Below are 21,428 nucleotides of genomic sequence, written 5' to 3' on the forward strand. Positions count from 1 at the left end.
ATCTCACATCTTCCATGTCTACTTAACTCCCTCCTTCATCTCCCTTGATCATTTTCCTTGGCAACTACTGCCTCTCCATTTCCCTGCGTCAACATGAATGCTCTCAGCCACATGAAGCATTGTTCGATCAGCAGAGCTGTTAATTGCGGAGGCTTGAGTCTTAATAAATCTATACCCATAAGCGTGTCCATTAATGTACTATAAAAAGAAAAACCCTGTTCGGGCCAACCAAATCAGTAGCAATGATCTGGATTATAATGAAGCAAGAATGTGTTTGTATAGTATGTGTGAGCTTTGTTTGCTTGTTTTGAACCGAGGTGAAACCAGGGTCACGTGCACCGGACGTAGCCAATGACCTGGATCCTTGGCTTAATATGATTATTTTATGACTGTATTATGACTGCAACTAGTTTAGAGTCTCAAATCTAATCTCCCACTCATACGTTTTCATGTTACTCTGAAGCTAGTTATAGAAAAAACAAAAACAAGGGGCCCAATTTCAATTTCAACTTTCATGTGAACATTCACATCAGGCAGCCATGATTGAGTCATGGCGGCCACATGAAGAATGGGAAAACAAATTATAACTACAGAGGAATCGTGACAACACACTTTACAGTATTGATGTTACAGAAAAGAGGCAATGTGACGTATTGACTCTGATTCTTGCAGACACATTAAAATAAAAGCTATACAGTTCTACACCTGGAGCCAAACCCTAATACAGTAAATTGGTGGCACTTATACAATATTGATTTAAATGGTGAATGAAACCCCTCTTCTCATAGTCCCTCTCCCTTCATCCCTACCCTTCCTTGCTTCACCTCAACCAGTCCCTTCTTCTCCTGCTGTCCTTGTTGTATATGACCTCGTCTTCATTCTTGCTCTTATTCGATCTGGATCCACCATCTAGTTATATTGTCTCCCCCTATGATCTTCCCTACTTCCCTTTCCTTGTTACAACACTTCCTTTTTTTCTAGACTCTTTGCCTTCTCACCCACTGTATCAATTTCTCTGACCCTCTACTTCCTCTTTACATTTGAGGACTCCAAATTCCTCTCCTCTCCAGCTTCTCCTCTCATTTTCCTTTGCTGCTCTTAAAGGAGAAAGTCTAAGATGTCCCTATCAGTGCAGCAGATTTATAGGTCATGATAAATCTTCTCCCAGAGTGGCTGCTGTGTCTGTACACCAGCCCTGTTGTCAGTCAGCCAAACAACAGGCTACACCAGCAGAAAGCAGTAATCCAATTCAATGCAGACAAACCAAGGTCTTTCCTATATTAGTTTTCCTCAAGCAAATGCCTCCTCTCTTCCTGCCACTTCCAAAACATGCTTGGGGTTTTGTAGGAGGAGTAAGGAGGTAAGTGTCCTTGGCAACCACCTCTGATTGGAATCATACAACTGGTAGACAGATACTAGAGAGTGAAAAGTTTCCTTCATAAAAAGAGATGTGTCTTTTTTGCTGTGCACTGACTGGAAGACATGGAAATAAAATTGTCTTTGCGATGTTTTATAATACCAGTGGTTGAAGAGGAATTCAGATTCTTTAATGAAGTAGCACAAACCATAATGTAAAACAACTCAATTAGACATAGAGGTCTGAGCAATACACCAAACTCAGTTACCCACCTGTCTGCAACAGACAGCACACTTCAAAGTGACATTAAATCCATTTACATTATAGATGAAAATATGGCAGGCTGTTGCAAGCACCAATCTCATATCCGATCCCCATAACAGCAATGTGTCCTGTTTAATTGTCCTTGAGCAAGAACCCCCAGCTGCTTGCTCAGTGTATGTCACTCCTGATAGACATTACCTAATTACTAACAATATGAATGGAAATATCATGCCGCCTTCCACAAGATGTATTAATAATTACATTACATAATGCCATTCGCCATCTAAATAAAATGTGAAGCCACAATGTATAGAATTGCTAAATTTTCGCTGTGTAGTATCAAAAGCATACTGTGGCAATCAGAAAATTTGAAAGATGCTATAATCACAGAAATTCTACACACTTTTGGGTCAAATGCAACAGGAGCTACAGTATTAAAAATAAATCCAAAAGTGGAGCAACATTTTGCAATTTCACTGCCTCAGCAGTTTTACTGAGTTTAAATGTCAAGGTGACTGTAGGGGACAACTGGTATATTATTATCTTACTGTAGTATACTGAAGTCACTAGATTTTTTTTAATGGACACTATTTTCCCACAATGCACACTAGGGCTGCCCCTTCTATGTCGATTAGTCGACTATTTGGTCGTTTTGGTCTTAGTCGACTAAGATGACTCAGACTCATGCTGAATGATTTATTTCCAAGAAACTTATGAGCACATTTATGTTAAACACAACATTTAAAGTGGTGCTTTTGCATGATTCATTGTAAGAGAAACTGAGTTTTACAGATGGTAAATGGACTGCAATTATACTGCGCTTTTCTAGTCTTCACGACCAGTCAAAGCGCACAGATCTGCCGATTAAATCAACTAATCGATTAGTCGACAAAATCATTGAGTGTTAGTCAAGTAAGAATTTCTTTAGTCAAGGACAGCCGTAATGCAAACATAATACTGATGCGACAGCTCAAGGGACATCTCTGAAAACAGAAAATTATGAAATAGATACTTTTAAACATTTTTCTAGTAGTAGTACAAGTACAGTATTAAGTTAATTAATTTCTCTATGGTAGCTGAAAATAGTGCACAGTTATGCTATATTAAAGTTTTCAGTGCAGTATAGTTGTATAGTATTAGGTAAGGGAGTCGGACACAGGGATAGTCTCTCACTGATGACCCAGATTTTCAGAAGTCTCTGTACGTGCCAGCTACTGCTGGCCCTACATGCAATCCCAGCGTATATCACAGGACTTATTAACTCAATTTCCTGCCGGCTGAGGCAACTTCTCAACGCCCGGTGTCACACATGAGTATGTGATGACAGAGAGGTTAAAACTGAGCAGACAGCTGTTGGGGTAAAAACCATCTCCAGGGTCAAAATGTGAACCCGGCATTATGGTCTCTAACCCTAACAGCCCGTAACCCCGTTGCTGGTAACCTTACTAACACAACATTTGTAACTGAGGCCCGTGTGTGAAGTTATGTGCATGTCAACATGGCTTGTGTGTGTTGGGCGCTGGCATTCATTGCCCACTGATGTTTTAGTTTTGCCACATAGTAACTGTCAGCGCTGGATATGACGCTAATTTGTTGAGTGAGATTTACAAGAAACAACAGAGCAGGTCTGCACGCCTTCACAGCAACCATGCAGCCTCAGCTGTCTCGAGCCGGGTGGCTGAACTGAGCTGCAGCTACATGCTTAAATGCTAACTCAGCATTTAAAAAAAGGACGCATTAAGTTTGTTTCTGCTTGAAAAAAATAAAAATAAAACAGGAAGTAGTGCAACAGTATGAAATCACATCCATTAGAGGGTGTAATAATTGCTCATTACCGGTAGGCTGAAAATAAATGCTGGCATGACGTGACATGACATCAGTCAGGGAAACAACGGGTGTTTTCCATTGTTTGTGAGCCTGAGGGTTTCTAATAGTTGAGGAGATGTGTGCGTTTATGTGTGTGCCCACGTGTGGTACTTACTGAAGATGGCCGCCAGATGCGAGACGTAGACACGCCTCTGACAAACTTTTGATTTACCGAGTATCTCAAATGAAAATACTGCAAACAAACCAGGGTTACTTCTAATTCATCACTTAGATATATTGTTAAACAAAGTCTCAAATGAACAATACAAACGCGCAACCAAGCGCTGGATAAAGAGGAGGACAAAGAAACAAATTACTACTGAAAGAGACTTACTCCTTGGGTGGGTTAAGGTCTTCAGGTCTGGTCTCAAAAAACACTCGGACCTCCTCGCACTGGGAGATGTAGACTGGCAGCTGAATGAGGGCCTGCAGGCACAAAAGATAGCAAGAGACTTAGATAATCATATACTCTTCAGTACCCCAACCAGAAATCAACCAGAGGTTAAATATAGTGTTAATTTGGTGTCTGGCCTCCATAAAGTCACAGATCAAGCGATTACTACAAACAGTATTTAAGGGCATTTTTAGACGAGGGACACATGTTACAGTGTACAAAAGACATGGAGCAACTTGTTTTATCTACTGTTCATTTGTCATAAGTCTTTCAAACAAATATACCAGTCTGTCCCCACAAGTACCTCTGTTCAATTTTCTTTCACAGAAATGAAAGTTATACATTTAAAAATTGTCTTCTCTTCACAGGAAGATTATGTTTCTTTGACAGTTAATGTAACCTTTTAATAAACATTTTGCTTTCATGCTCTTATCTCATAAAACAGCGATGCATTAAAGTAATTTTAAAAATACAGAGCAAAAGGCAAAACTTCAGTATAGGCCTCAGCCATTTCTGCCTCAACAAATATTCTTGTTTCAGCACTGTGCATTTAATCCAATCCTCTCCATATTTGATACATGACATATTTGGATGACAAAAACCTTTTTTTCCACTCTGTTTTTTTAATTGCACATTTTGTAGGTGTGGCCTATATAACAATTTCAGAATAAAAGTGCACCATTAATAAGTAAAACTAGTTATTTTCAGTTGCCTTTTTGCAGTCTTTTTCAATCACACCAGCTGGTTCTTCTCTGGTTTCAGTTCATTGATCTGTCTCGCCTGCCTTCCTCTCTCATCGTATGCCTCTGTAGAGGATCAGTAGCAGTAGAGAGATGGGCCCTGACAACAAGGCTAGAGATAAAGGACAAACAGCCACATTCAGTTTTCTCTTTATTGGTGTGATCTCTCTCTTGCACACGTCTGGTCATGTTATTGCATAGTCTCTGGTCTCTGTTTCTAGCCTTTTCTTTTTTGTTCTCTTCTTAGTCTGTGTTTAATCTGCTTCTCCTAATCTTTCACTACCTGATGTGAGTCGAGTGCAGATGTAAGTTGCGCATGCTCAGATTTAAACGGTTTACGGCATAATACCTTTTCTCATTACAAACAATAACAATAGATGGAAATCATTTCAAAAAAGTTGTACCTATGATTGTTTGATTGCTAACGTTAGCTCAAAACACCATTCAAGTGACAGCCTGTTTTGTGTTTGATTGCTAACATGTAGCCAGCAGTCATTTCAAAAATGTTTTAGCTATCTGATTGTTTGATTGCTAACGTTAACTCAAAAAGCCATTCAAGCGTCTGTGTCATACTGAAATTTGTGAAATCCATAAAATAATAAACTTTCAAACAAACAATAACAGAAGATGGAAATAATTTCAAAAACGTTTTAGCTATCTATGATTGTTTGAATGCTAATGTTAGCTCAAAACGCCATTCAAATAACAGCCTTTGTTGTGTTTGATTGCTAACTTGTAGCAAGCAGTGAACAAACTTCATTATGTAGGTCCATTTTTATTGTCTCTCGTTAGCAGGTTATTCTGTGGCTAACAGCAATTGTCGCAAAGTCGCAAAGTGATGCATGAGCATCTGCACTCGACTCACATCGGGCAGCAGTGAAACAGATAATCACCCCAACAGCTTCAATGCCTAAGGGAGCTATGCTTATACTTCTCCTTTTGCTGGCAGGCAAAGATCAATGCTATCCATCAAGCTTCCTCTGCCGGCCTATACCTCTGATTTTAATACTCCTAAGTGTTTCAGTTCTGTCCTTTAAAAAGGGAGCAGAGTCTCTGTCTACCTCTCGCACTCTCTGACACACACTAATATAACGTCAGGGCTGACAAAGCCAAAGACCCACCCAAGGTGCCCTTGTCCCATGTGCCACATTTGCCTTGTCACACTTATGACCATAAGTCCATGCCAATAGTCTGTGTTGAAGGAAAGGAGTGGGACTACTGCCATGGACAAAGCATAACTAGTGTTTTCCATTAGCCGCAAAGTCATAAAGAGTGTGCTCACATTTGTTGACTCATGGTTCATACAATATTACTAGATTATTATGCACCAACATGACCTCAAAATCAAATTTTTTACAGTAGCTTAATCCATATGTTGAGACTCTGAAGCTAAGTAGCCAATTTAAGAGTTTTTTTACTGGTGACCTCAAGCCCCCCCCCCCCCCACCCCCCAGCCCAGAAAGCTGCACTGTGCCTGAGGTCAGAGTTCATTCTGAACAGGCTATACTCTCCTTAGATTTATTCCTCTCCTCGTGTCAGCCTGTGGCCTGTCCACTCATTACAATTCTCCCCAGAGAGGAGACGGGAGGGAGGCTTAGGGTACATTACAGCAAATGGACTTTATGGGTGTTTTTTACAGCAGGCAGCATTAAGGTAATTGTGTGTGCCTGCATGTGGGTGTGTGCGCATGTCTGTTTTCTCCAAGGAAAAATGGGTAATGGAAATGAGAGATCTACTTGTGCACATCCATAAGGTACAGTACATTGTGACTGTATCTGTGCACAATAACTTTTCATATGTAGGCAAATACAGCATATGGCTATCCTCAATCTTGACACACACCAAAAACGGAGGTTTACAATGTTACATTTTTATTTAAACCCATAAAAAAAGAGAAAAGGACATTTTGAGGTATTATTTAAGCAAACGTGTTTCTTTTACTTACAAAACACTTTTTTTTCAAATATTTTGAAAACTGACAAATGAAGGTTGAGTGGAAATTGCTTTATTACTTTAAAGACTTTTTGACGTGATGCATTTTATCAACCTTTTTGACCTTGCTAGTAATCCTAGCTCAGCAGTCTTACTCTTGGTTTATGCAAACAATTCCTGATTCCAGATTTTTTTTTTTATTCCTTCTTTCTTTTCTCCGACAGCATTTCCTGACTTGAATAAAAAAACATAAGACTTTACAACCGGGGAAATTCCATATGAGTCAGGTTAAAGCTTCAGCTGTATACCAGAAGCGTTGACTCAGCTCTTCTCTAAGAAAAACATGAAGTTTCACCTTGGCATCCTGGGTGCATGTGGGGGTGGATGAAAATTCCATTTCTGTGCTTACAGTCAAGTTCATATTCAAAAGTTACTGGAATACCCAGAATGTACTGCTAACAATGCATTATGAGAACCGACCTGCCATGACGCTATCATAGGGCTGAATGTTTTTTTTAAACCATTATCACCTTTGACAGACACTGTTGTGAGATGGGTTAGATGTGTGAGATAGCATTTGGCTATCTCACACAAGCCCAAGTCTGGAAGAACTGGCGGAACCAAAGTTTTTTTTTTTTTGTAATTTATCGTAAACCTACTTTTTCTAACTCCTCCTAGTTAGAACACCAAACACCAGATCGGTTCGAACTGATCTGCACGAAACTTGGTACCTAGCATCTCCAGACCGACCTGACAAAAAGTTATCAAAAAGGCGTTCATTTGGCCAATTTGACTTGTTGAATCAGCCAGTGGGCAGTCGGACTCAATGACCAATCTGATTGGTGGAGTGCTAGCCCTTGACTAGCGAATCAGTGCTTCTTCCACAAGAAGAAGCCCGAGAGCTGACAACGCCAGTATCTTTTTATTACTAGCCATCGTATTTTCTTCCGTTCAGCGAGTAATGACAACAACGATCGTTCTTGACTACTAGTATCAACACTGATGAAAACAATGACTGACGACAGCGTGCTCTGTGTTTACTAGGTCTAGATGTTCCGTCATTTCTGGTTTTCATTTTTTGGGTGACAATACAGATTAGCGCCGTCTGCTGTTATGGATACGTATTACATCTCGTGCACGCGCAGAACGTATGCTCAAGTCGGCGTCGCTTCGATGTGTTCCGAGGCACTTTTTTGAGAGACGGGAGCCGACTGATCAGTCCGACTGCCTTTTCTGCCGACATTCGGCCGTCGGGTTGGTGTGTCAGAACCTTTAAAGACAAGTGCTTCTGTCCAAAAATTGATAAGTAATCAGAAATCCTGCACACTGTTGGTCACAATGTTTCACTCGGTGGATTCACGATTCAAGATTCATGAATCCGATTGATACATCTTGATGAATTTTTTGAAATTATTTTTTACTATTCAGTAAAATCTCAGCCCTAAACCCTAAATAATTTAGACAAAATGTGGATGTCAAATCAAGATCATTCAACTCCAAAACTAAAATAACAATCTACATAATGCAATGCAAATAGAATCTTTATAACTTTTTTTAGACCTTTCCACAATTACAACTTTTACTACGGCAACACCACTGGTGTAAAAGTTTCTCAGCCATTTCCATAAACATCCACACCCATAGACACGAACAAGCAACTTCACCCATTCCTCCTCCGAACTCTTATTTTTCACAGAAGTGTTTAAAGATGTTGCCTACACCAGCTGTACATTCCTTTAACCCCAGACGACACTTGGTGGAGTAGAGCTGTATTTTCACTAGCCCCTCCAGTCCTCAACATTTTTTATCATATATACAACTTTTCTCTTCACTCTAAGGTCTTGTGAATTGTTATTTTCTAATCAAAAACCGATGATTCACGAACTGATGATCATGTTAATGAGGCTCTTTATGGAGAAGAGAATACAGTTGAAAATACAAAAAGGCATGAGTAAGTGCTAAGTCAGAACCAACTTGTAAAAACATCCTCAAATTTCCTCTCTCAGACAGACAGACAGACAGAGGTGTGTATGGTTTGGAGGCCCTAAGGCAAGCCTGTAAAATCTAACAAAAGCACAACCTATGGGTTGTGGATGTGCTGACTGGAGCAAGCTCAGCATCACAAGCTCTTTGCCTTTGGCACAACTCTCTGCTGATAGTTACCACAACAACATGGCATACAACAGCTCATCCTCCCTGAATACCAGAGCAACTGTTTCACACCTCAATCATGTGACTTTGTGGCCAAGATATCCATTTGGAAATGTCTGATCATAAAAAAAAAAGTAATGACCCCGGGTGGCAAAGCAGACTCACTCCTTAGTTACTGCAGAATAAAGAGTTGGCAACCTAATTTAAAAAATGGAAATTTTAAAACGAGTGCTTTGAATTTATTTCAAGGGCACAGAACTTTGTCTTGTTGCTAAGAAGCTGAACATCAATCCTAGTGTATTCATTTAGGTTGCTGTGGTTACATTGCTGTCAAATTGTAGCAATTAGTTGCAAGCTATTGGCAGTTTTATGGTTGTAGTTCTGCTACAGTGGAGCTGGAGAATGTACAGTTGCATTTTGTTTCTTGTGAGGCCAAGTGATTAATCTCTTTGGTAAAAAGCCATGTTATGGGCTGGATAATGCACATGTTTTACATGATCTCTGTTTTAACTGTTGAAAAGAGCTGAAGTATTTTAAATGGTAAAACAGACACCCCTAACACATTACAATACACTTCTATACGCTATAAAAGTGGAGTTCATCATGTCTTTCCCTTATCCCTGACAGCAACCTAACAGTATAAATATATAAAGTACATTTATAAATATATTGTCCAGAGGGATCATGAGGGTTTACTGTACATTCGGAAGGTACAAAAGGACATCTTATTCACATTTTGCTACACAGTAATATATTTTTGCCCATACGCTATTGATCCCTTGGGAGAAATTCTCCTTTAGTTCATCTCCTTTAGCAGGGAGGTCAGAGTCAGCTACAGAGCACCTGTGGAGCTTTTAAGACACCTCAGCAGTGTGGACACCTGCTGTCACAAAAGCTTGCTCCAGGGAGTTTAGCATGGCACACACCACAGAGTTCCAATTTTCAAGGCAAGGGTGATGGCATTATTCATACAGCAGTTCTTGGGACAATGTAATCATTTTAGAGCTGTCAAAATGAATGTGTTAAAGGACAAATCCAGCGCAAAATTAACCTAGGGGTTATTAACACATGGGTACCGAGTCGACTGTTCTCTGGGATATGTTTTCATGCTAATCGAATGTGACCAGTTTTAGCGTAAACCGCTAATTAGCTTATAACGCTAGTCGTCGGGGCACGCAGAAATAAAAAGAAATCGCGATTTCTATACCACTAACAAGGCTCAAAATAGCACTACACCTCCACGGTAGCATAATGAGGGTTCCTACATCTAAACCGAAGCATTGAGAACTTTGTAAGTGTACAGACAGCTCATTAAAAAGATAGTTTATAAAGACTGTACTGTTCAGTATACAGGCAGGCGCCATCTTGGGAAAACAGTCACGATCAGTCGAACGACGAACGCTGTGCAACCAGTAACCAGTAACATAGCTCAAGCACGACATTCGTCGTTCGACTATTTTTTAAACGCACGATTTATGCACGCATGTTCTGGGATTTCGCTCCATAGTTTGGGAAATCAGGAAGCTGCAGCTGTAACACTGTGGACTTTTTGAATGACAAGTTGAGTTTCAAAGCCCTTCCAGGTGGTTCTCTCCACAAGACTAAAGTTATTTGCATGTACAGTACTGTCAATGTGAATTGAGTAAACAATGGATAAGTACGTCTCAAATACCACTTGAGCATTAAAAACGTATTATCCATTTTAAAGTACATTTAGACCAGATGAAATAAATGTGTGATTAATTTGCAATTAATCGTGAGTTAACTAGGATACTGATGTGATTAATCACATCAGTATCAGTAGTATTTTAATTGATTGACAGCCCTAAATCCTATAAATCTGGTTGTTGTGCAAATCTTGCAGTGTGGCTATGAGCTTAACTTTAATGAATATAACCATGGATTTGAATTGGAATATCTGACAGATGAAGGTAAGGGTTTGTGATTTTGTGATTTCAAAGTCCCAAACATTTTAATCCAAGACATGTATTAAACCATAAAAAAGCTCTTCTGAAATCAGATGGTTAGGTTACTCAGTGTAATCCTGAATGTGCTGAAATAAACTGTGACTGGTGTTTCTCATATATTCACAAATATATTCATGACTAAGATGACACTATGTGTTGGATACTTGTTATTTCTTTCCCCTGACTACTGTACTTTCTACCTTGATTTTAGTACTTTGTCCTGATAATGAAATGCTCACTGGTCAGTAAAGCTTTCATGACCAACAACAAAATATGACCATCCCAGATTTCTAGGTTAAAGTCAACGATTGGTTAATATACTCACCCTGCAGTACTCGTTGATGGGCCTTAGCCTTTTCATGGCCACATCTCTTATATGGCTCCTCCTAAACAGGATCTTTCCTGTAACAAAGCAAAACAAACAGATTTAGGATTTAGCAAAGCCACATTTATAATCCAATATCAGTGTTGCTACCAGTATTCCACAGAAAAATTATACAACTAATCACAATAACAATACAAATAATATTACCAAATGATATTTTGGATTTTTCATGATGCTCTTGACAAGAGCATCTTTAAAAAGTTAGGAATCCACTAAGGGACAATAAAGAAACAGTGGCTTTCACAAATATGGTTAGTGAATTAGCATGCAGACACAATACAGTCGTGTCATCAATAACACTGACAGGACAATGAGGTGGGTAAGGAGCTAGGTGAATAGCTGGCCTTTCCAAGTCATGAATAAATGATTTTGAGAACGCAAATCATGAGAGTATGACAGCTTAAATGTTATTCCCCTGCTCTTATCTCCAGGCCAAAATAACCGCAGGCACAGACGAGTGGGGTCGTCATAACAAAACAAGAAATGGCTACAAATAGGTATTTTAAAAACACTCTTCTAGCTTAACGTTATGCAGGACATTTCAGAGCCAGCATCTATTTTCTCCCTGTTCGAGCTGCTGAAGTTTCTCCAATAAATTCACTGAGACAGCTCTAATGCAAACTTGGCAGGAAGTCAAGGCTGTAACAAGACCCTGAACACAAAAAGGGAAATGTTTTGAGAAGTTACTGTATCACCATCATCAAGGGGTTATGGTATTCGTTTTGAGAATACTTAAAGCAGACTTGCTGAAACATGAATCTATCTCACATAAGATAGCCGCTGAGCAGTAAACCGGCATTCAGCTTTACTGTTTAACCCATGTTACTAAAAAAGCCTTTGTGCTTCCTTGACCCACTTCAAAACCATGCTTGTTTTGTTTGTGTGTGTGAGTAAGTGAATGGCATATTGAGGAAAAATGGGAACACAGAGACTGGGATCATCATAGTGTCTGATTATGAATATTTGTAGCCTTGATTTACTGCTTGTAAATCAAGACTAAAGAAAATAGAGACACATGAAGGGAAAGACTAAATAAAGAAAAAAGGAGAGAATGTGTAATGTGTTGAGACTGCTGAGTGGATGTATGTGTGGGGACTTCCTCAAAAGTACTCAGAACACACACATTTTACACAAAATCCAAAACACCAAACTTTCAAAAATACCACCTCTTTACTTTCTCCAACCACCCATCTCTGACTGCAACCTACTAGTTGGCTCAAGTGTGTGACAAAAAAACAAAAGGCAAACGTCACAGGAAATCATATTCATACACTTACATACCAGCTTACTACAGACTGTTAATGCTGTCAGTGAGTTAAATAACCTGATTGGTTTGGGGATTAATGCTGGCTGCTATGAATAGGTGGGTCGATTTTGTGAGGAAAGTCAGATCTTTAAAATATTGGGTGTTCCTCCTGTTCCTGTGGCTTTTGTTTAGGAACTTCTATTTTTCCACAGTAAATCTCTCTACAGCTATTGGATGGATTTAGCACTAACCATCATGGTCCCCTAAGGATGAATCCTACCAATTAACAGTATGTGAACCCCTGACTTTTCCACTCGCGCCACCATGAGGTTGACCAATTTAATGTTGAGTGGGCAACTATTATATGGATTGTCATGAAACTTGGTACAGGTATTCAATGTCCCCATACTATGGATCCTAATGACTGTTTATCGGTTAGGTCAAAGTTTCCACTTATACAGTGAAATATCCTGACATCTACTTGGATTGGCATGTCATTTGGTACAGACGTGTATGGTTCCTACACAATGTGTCATAATGACTTGAGTGATTCCCGGCCCCTTCATTTAGCACCATTAGCAGGTTTAAATCTTTGTGTGCATTTGAGAAATGTCAACAATTATCGGATGGACCGCTCACAACCTTTACTCTGCCACTACCCAATTTCTACACTTTAACACTCACACTAAGGATCCAAAACAGTGGACCACAACATTTATCCACTTTACAATGTGGTACATGACAAGCATTTTAGCCTCCACGGAGCTGCTAGCATGGCTGTAGACTATGATGTTCTTGACAACATGGTCTGCATGGTCTAACTAGCCTAATTTCTCACTGCATTTGTACAGAGGAGAACTGTTTAGTACTACACAAGATAGACTTTTAAAAAATAGATTAACTAGATAAAGAATTAGAAAAGACATTCCAGATAACTAAGGTGTTGGTACTGTAACATCTTGCCAGAGCAGCGAAAGGACACAAAGTCTGGAACGCTCACGAAAACTAAAGGAGATTTGAAAGTCAACCCCTCAACGCCTACAATACTTCTCGTCTCTCGCTCTAGTCTCTTTCTTCTTCTCCTCCCCTCACTCCTCAGACAGAAAGCTTTCTTGACAGTTTTCCAAAACTCTCAGGGGTCAGGAGGGAAGCATTGATTCAACACTGCCCACTCTGTATGCAGGGCAGCTCATGGGTGCAGCAGAGAAAAGGGCTTGTTTGGGGAGGGATGAGGGAGGGAAAAGGAAAGCTGCTGCCTTGGAGCCATGGCTGAGGTCAGGTAGATTTTATGGAAAATCTCAGAGCAAGCAGTGGCCAAGGGAACCAACTTTTCTGTTTCCTGGGGAGAGTGAGGGAGTTAGATGGAGAGAAGAGATAAACAGAAATGGGTCTTTGTTACACACCTTACATACAAAAAAGCTGTTCTCAGCACTCACTTCTTAATCAGTGGATTCACCACACATGAATTCCTCCTGTTTATTCACCCCATATTGGCTATTCAGAGGAATTTTAAGCAGCTAAAACCTTTACATAACACCAAAGCTGTGGACTTAAAACATGATCTGTAGTCAGACTTAAGTCACCACTACAGATCAGAACTGAGGACCTATTGTCTTTGACTTTGCTGCTCTGATACTTGATTCCCTAAATACTTCACTTGAGACTTTTTTTTTTTAAAAGAAAATTTAAAAAAAATAAAACAATGACAAGAAGACCTTGTAAGGTCACATTATAAACATAAGACGTGTCTTGAATAAGATGAGACTACTTGAAACCTGCTATTACAAAACTTGAGGATTTGACTTGGAGTCAATACCAAGCTTTGTACCAGCAAGTCTCAAATCAACTCTCACGTAATTTGAGACAAGACCTGAGACATGACTTGAGGTTTGCTGTTACAAAACTTTACATTTGACTAACTTGCTAGTATAGAAGTTGAAACTTGAGTCAAACCTTGTTATACTAAATAAGTTGGGCTTGTCTCAAGTGCCCCAAAAGGCCCTGCATAACACTGCAACAAGGCGTGTGTAGAGTTTCCAAGAATGAACCGTGTGTGTGTGTGTGTGTGTGTGTGTGTGTGTATTGTAATTACTGTGTTCTTAGGCATGTTGCTGACTAAGGGCAGACACAACTCCATAAGCTGCTGTAAAAGAAAAGTCTGCTACTGGTACACCACATTAGAGTAGACAAGAGCAGCGATTGCTTTCCCCTACAGACGAGATAAACGTGATATGGATGAGGCATAAGAAATCAGGTCATTGTAACCGTTTGGTTATTTTCTGCCTTCCATCGAGGACCGACTGGTTGTGTGCGTTATTCAGATATCTGACCTGACCAACATACTGGGCCTCCTACTGTGGCAGGCAGAGAGATCCCCAGCCAAACAAGAGCGGCTGAAAAAAGTATGGACCATAGATCTTTAATTAAGAGGAAAAGGGGGGTATACTTGTAGGGATCAGAGTTCATGAAAGAATATCACCTCTTTTATCATACAGGGGCCCTAAAAAAAAACAGACCCACATTCCATCTTGGGTTTTGACTCATAGTTTAACAACCCCAACTTTAGATAATTGGTATCAGCTCTTTTTCAAAGGCTGACCTGCTGACACTTAAGAGCATCGCTCAGGACTCTTGGGTAAATGAATCAAATTTATCACTTTTATCTAAATGTCATATATGAACCTATCAAAAGGAGTTTAGCACCATGAGAGGTATTCCGATTACAAATGGCCTCTGATAAGATACTCTGGACATATCATGCAATCTTGAGATAACTAAAGAGTCAACCTTCTGTATGAAAACAATAAGTTATGTGTTTAAATGGCCAAGTTTACTTTTTTTTTTTCTTACTTCCCCTTAGAGGTAAATGATACAATGCCCTGATACTGCTATTAAAAGTTATCTTGATGTTTTTTGGGGGGTTTTTCAGTGTAGTTTCTACAGCAAAAGATGAAAATGGCGCACCCTAGTTTCTGGTGTGTACACCTGGCACTAAACGCAGCAGAAATTCTGCACTATCCACACATGCAGACAAGCCACTTTGCTGATGTGGAGATACCAAAGGAGTAAAAACAGCTCAGGGCTTTGAACAAACCAAACCGAGAAGGGAATAACCACTTCCGTCCCTTGTAAGTAAAGGATTTTCTTGGCTGTCCGGAAAACTATTTTGCAAATCGGGCAAATGTTAGCTTGAGATCCATCTCAAGAGAGCTGTATGACCTGATCTAGGATCTAGTTCATAAACTTAATTCATGTGCCACTGGACATAAATAATGTTTGTCAGTATATTTTTCAACAAAAGCAAACAGCTCACAGTGGCATTCCTAGAGGGTGCCATGTAAAGTTTTTAACTTTTGATGTCTGAGCAGCTCCAAAAGAGCAGTTGGGGATTTGGTGCCTTTTTGGGGGGCACTTCAACGGTCATTTTCTTCCACAGAAAACAGGAAGTGAAAGCCAACAATTCAGAGCTTCAATGGAAGTAGACAGAAACTTTGGAGAAAATCTAGAATTTCACGGTCTAAAAAAGGTAAAAGCAGGACAGAAGTAGACAGAGTTTAATGTAGATGATAACTTATAATAGTATCCATCAGTGTGCTTTACCTGAATGTATAAGGGGATAGCAGGGAATGTTATGAAAAGCAGTGTTTTTCTATCTCTATTTCCTCTTCCCCTCCTCCTACTTAGAGTTCACTGAACAGTCTGAGTGTGTGTGTGTGTGTGTGTGTGTGTGTGTGTGTGTGTGTATTCTTTCAATGAGTTCCAGACCTGCATGGCCACAATCCCCCACTCGCCTGGTAGGGGAGATGTGGGTGGGGTCTTTGGGTGAGGCTTTCTTCCAAAATCTCATAAAGGATTACTTTCAGCAGGATCAAACTCTCAAACTATTTCAAAAGTTGCTCGTGCACACCAAAAGCCCTTATTAAAAACTTAATTGCCACTGTATCTGTAATAGAGTGATGGAAACTAAACAGAAGAAACCATTATTTTGGCCAGTCAGGTTTTACACAAGATGAGGATTCAGCCAGGACAAGGGTGCAGCTAAGCTAAGAAAACAGCTCATAATGAATGTTATGCATTGTAACCATTTAGTTTTATGATAACAGGTATAGTGTTCTTATGTGAAAATGGCAGATATTTAATGTTTCACCCAAAGGCTCCAACACTACTCTATTCAATTGTCTAGTATGTCTATGGGCTATGTGGTTAGAGATCAGCTGAGTCAGCTGAATGTATAAGGAGTTCTTGATTCGCAAAACAGTGAGGTTATGACCAATTATGGTTGCAGTAGATTGTTCTGGTTGGTTCTTCTGTGTGCAAAATATTCTGCTTCTCTCGGGTTCATTCACAGCCTATCAGTGAGTCATTGTATTTCACATTTTAAGCCAATGCGTGCAAAAATTGCGATAGACAAGTTAAAGGGACCAAGAATGAGGCAAAGGCACAACAATACAGCGATTGGGAAATACAGAGTGATTTCAGTGATAATCCAGGAGTAGTTCTTTGAGTATTGTCATGTGTTTATTTTGGCAACATGTTATCATAAGTACTGCTGCCACAAACAATTATTTCCATTATACGTTATCCATATTAGTTATGAATCGCTTAATCTTTGTCCAACCAACAGTCCAAAACCCCAAAAGTACTGATATAAATAGGAGAAAGCAGCAAATCCTCAAATTTTAAAAGCTGGAATGTTTGGCATTTTTCTTGATTTAATATCAAAATAGCTCTTCCGCCGTTTACTCCAAACAAGCCACAGTTGTGTGCATGGTATGTATGTGTGTGTGAAAGGGCCTTGGGGGAAACTGTGTTTCACTCTTACCTGGTAGAAATGGAATGATCCTGCGCTTAGGGTCTTTCTGGCCTCCTTCCACCGGGAATTTGTCCAGCAATTCCATCTGAAATACCACAATTAATTAGGACTTATTAGCACACAAAGCATTTACACTCACACATACTGTATACATAAACATGCCCTTTACATTACACACGACAGGATAGCAGAGGCTGGAGAGAAAGGGTTCACATTTTTACAAATCAGCAGTTCCTACAAGGAATTCGGCCAATAAAAGGAAGGTCTGCCAATGATTAGGAATGTCCTGAGCAGATGGTATGGTTTTTCCCCTCTACTTCATATGTTGTTGCAGCAATGGGGCTGTTAGCAGCAAGGCACAGCTGACATAGTGGAACATTTCTGTTTCCATAATTTTCAAAGGCCAGAGAGCAGTTGTTCCTTAGATTTGCTGATCACCACTTCCCTTTATCATCCTTCTCTCTCTCTCTTTAAAACTCACTCACACTGTCTTTAAGCGTCAATCTTTTGTTTCTACTTCTACTAATAGTTTGTGCCTTTCTCCCTCTGTCACAACTATAGGTTATGGTCCATCACTTTGGCCACTAATGACTCCTTTGTTTATGACTCTTAATGAAATCTGTGTGCTTCCACGTATATGGTTGCCTAATATATATATATATATATATATATATATATATATATATATATATATATATATATATATATATATATATATATATATATCTCAATTTGTGTTTGTTCATGAGTGTGTGTCTCTGCACGTCATCCGTCCTCCATGCAACTGAGGCCAATAAAATGACACCTGGACATACGGACCAATGAACTCAAAGTACACACTCTCTTTCTCTTATATACTTTTTGATGGTGGATCTGCATATTTTCTTCCCTTATGGATCCTTGTATAGAGGAAACATCACATGATACCTCTTACCAAAACATTTAGGGTGAGAAAAAACTACTTGACGATTCAGCTTGACTAAATTGAATGTTTGAGAGAGAAATGTTTGGACATGTTTGGACATTTCTTGGATATTGCACCCAGACTACAGAATACTCTCATATTCCAAGGGAAATTTTATTTGACTACAGAAAACCATTGTTAAGGGTTTTGCAGTAAGTGTTTCATGGCTCTACAGAAGCAGCCAAAGTTTGTCTGAATTATATAAAGGGACAATTTATTGAACTATTGGCCAGTTTATTTGATCACCGTTTTCAATAAGCGGTTTTGAAAGGACAAACTAATCAGGCCACCCTGTAGTGATTTTTATTGCTGTATAGTTCATCAAACCACATCCTTATCAAAACAGGTCATACAGTTACTTCAATCCAGTGTTTGGTTTTGGTACCAGGTTTTGATTTGACACAAAACTGGCAGACAGGTCTCACGCGCTTTAAAAATACTGACTATTCACCAATGGAGGAGCAACAAGTTCTCATTTTCTCACTTTTGAGCTAATGCTTCTGAACTAAAATATTAACATGGAGTACTGGGTCAAATTACTTGCTGTGAACACACAGAAGACTTTAGTGTCAATTTTGCCATTGTTAGCAAATGAGTGACATATGGGCAAATGTATATGTAGACTTCCTCAGTTGAGGTCAGTCAAAGCCTTAACTGAAATCAGGGCGATACCACAATGTATGATCTTCTACTCCAAACTAAGAAAAACAACATTGTTAAGGTTTAAGAATGTCTGCAGATGTAGTTAGAGCTGGCTCACGTGTAGGCTACTATGACAAGGCTAATCACATAACGAGATTTATACCATGTCTGACTGGTCTGTTCAATGTCAACCTGATAAAATGTTATTTATCAAGGCTGTGCTCCATAGAGGCATTTAAGGGTCAAAACAATTTAGCTTTCTGGATATCTAAAAAAGGGATGCTTTTCATTCCCCCCCACCGTTATCTATCCCTGTACCTTGACTAGTATGAGACTCATTTATAGAAAATATGCAGCACTGGCAATACCCAACAGGAATGTTCTAGAGTTGGTGCTTTGGTACGTTTACCCTCCATCCATCCATCCATCCATCTTCGTCCGCTTATCCGGGGTCGGGTCGCGGGGGTAGCAGCTCCAGCTGCTGACGTTTACCCTCAATGGCTAAATTTCAGATCCCACAGTGAGTGTATATGTCTATGTATCCACAATTTGGGCTTTTCTAGGCTAAGTTTTTTCAACAAAAATATAGACTTTTGATGTGTTATGTATGGCAGATTTTGTATTTGGTTTGGTGATCCCATTCATCCCATATTTAACAATAAGAAGCACCCAGCTTGCTATCAAGATGAATCTAATTTTACACATGTGGGTGTTACCTGAACCGTGCGCATCACTGGGTAAAGGATGAAAGTTGTAGGGTGCTGCATTTTATCTACTCACCTGACATTATTTTGGATATGGGCTTTGGTTATTCATTCAAATTCATCATTGGGACTTCTATAATACAATATTGCCCTGATACTAATTTGATATTACTGTTTTTTCCAGTGTAATCATGTGGTTTCTACAAGAAGTTTTCTAGCAATATAAATGACTAAAGCTGTCACTAAATGTCTTCTGGTAAATTGGAAAGAATTGGAAAGTCGCATTATGCCAAAACTAACTCAGAGACAGGGGGAGGTGGAATATAAGGGTGAGGGGATGGAGAGGTTTTGAGAAAGGCAAAGAGCTGTGCCAAATAGTATTTTCCATTATTTTTATGGACTGTCACAGTCTGGTCAGGTGCCAAAGAGGTGTTGCTGCCATATAACAATGAGTGGCATAAACAAAAAACAGCCTCAAATCACTTAAGTAGATAGGGTTGATACTGTTGTATTTTGAGGTCAGATGAAATAGACAGCCAGAAGAATAGATTAAAGGGTGAATGCAAAACTGCATTAGATGCCCCCCATGTATCACAGTAGTCTCAAATTGCCAGACCTATCTCCACAGTGCTCATAGTGGAGTAAGGTCTGGCCACTCCACACATAGATTCTATTCTGGGATCAGAGAAAAAAAATGCTCTGAGTTGTTTGCATTTCTTTAAACCAATCACAATCTTCTTGGGTGGCGCTAAGCTCTGGATGCAGTAACTGTGGCTCTGGCTTGTCATGGTGGAACATTTGCACCCCTCGAAAGAAAACGCCACATACAATATTAAATGAAGCTAACCGTTCACACAATACACTAACGTGAGCTATTTAAATTAATGGTAAAACATAATTTGCTCTTATCAGTGTATCGCCATGTGCAACGCTACTTCTTTCACAGCATTCCCCACCAATCGATCCCAAAACGTCCCAGATAAGATAGTAAATGCCGTAAACATATTCTTTGTAAAGCCTTACAATCATTCCCCGAAATAACCAAGCAGGCCTGCCTTGTTGCACAATTCAAATTTTCTTCAAAACTTGCCATTTTCAGCGTTTAGCTTGTTAGCTCAAAGTTTGTTGTTTCCCGTAGCAAACAGTTTGAGAAAGCAACACATGGAGAGTGGAAGGCAGCAACCAGCTTTCAGGCTTGAATATCAAGCCATATACGGTTGCACTTGAAGTACTACTCTTTGACTAAGACTGTTAAAGCGCAGAGCTATAAAGTTAAAGCCATAATTTCCCCTTTTAGACAAAAACAATGAAAAGAAATGGGGCAGAAAAGTGACCCATGCACCCTCTTTGTCTACAAAATCAAGACAAATAAAGAGGTGAGTCAGTCTACTTTGTTTTTTTTGTCTTGTTGTTTCTTAAGATACAGCAGAAGCAAACAAGGAAGGACAAAAAACAGCAGGCAACTCTCAAAGCAACAATCTGCTTGGCTTATGAGTCAGATGCTTCATCATTGACACAGTACACCTTAAGAGAGACAGCATAAGCAAAAACACAGGCAGACCAAGAGAGAGAGAGAGAGACGAACACAGAAGATCCAATACCCCACACACTGTAATTGTTCCCATGTGTCTGACTGCAGGCACACCCAGTCTCTGTGTCTACTCTAAACCTTGTATCTACTCTGTAATCAGAGCCACTCAAACAAGAAAAGGCATCTGGAGAGAGTAAAGATGCCTCTTCAAAATACCAGTTACATCATGCACCCAACATCAAATATTCATGCTCTACAGGCAGTAGGATGACAGTCCAAGGTGGAGCACAGTCAAGCTCCACATGACTTTCCAAGGCTATTCTGAAGTATGTTATTGTAAATTATATCCTGCAGAGTTCATTTCAAAAGGATATGCGCACTACATTGATGCTATAATTATTTGTGAACATCACACACTGATGACAATTTCCCACAAAAATAAGTCTATGAGCTCATCAGCTCTGTATATGTA

General features: G+C 39.5%; 1 protein-coding gene across 2 annotated transcripts in view; it reads right to left on the reverse strand.

Annotated features, from left to right (window-relative positions):
- Positions 1–21,428, reverse strand: part of sh3pxd2b (SH3 and PX domains 2B) — a 39,235-nt gene that overhangs the window by 8,967 nt on the left and 8,840 nt on the right. For both annotated transcript variants that reach the window (XM_078265470.1, XM_078265469.1), the window contains exons 3-5: positions 17,125–17,200; positions 10,997–11,073; positions 3,822–3,913 (exon numbers count right to left, since the gene is read on the reverse strand). In XM_078265470.1, coding sequence (XP_078121596.1) covers positions 3,822–3,913; positions 10,997–11,073; positions 17,125–17,200 — 245 coding nt within the window. The remainder of the gene's footprint in view (positions 1–3,821; positions 3,914–10,996; positions 11,074–17,124; positions 17,201–21,428) is intronic.

This window comes from Sander vitreus, chromosome 13 (genome assembly GCF_031162955.1).
Source record: "Sander vitreus isolate 19-12246 chromosome 13, sanVit1, whole genome shotgun sequence".
Lineage (NCBI taxonomy): Eukaryota > Metazoa > Chordata > Actinopteri > Perciformes > Percidae > Sander > Sander vitreus.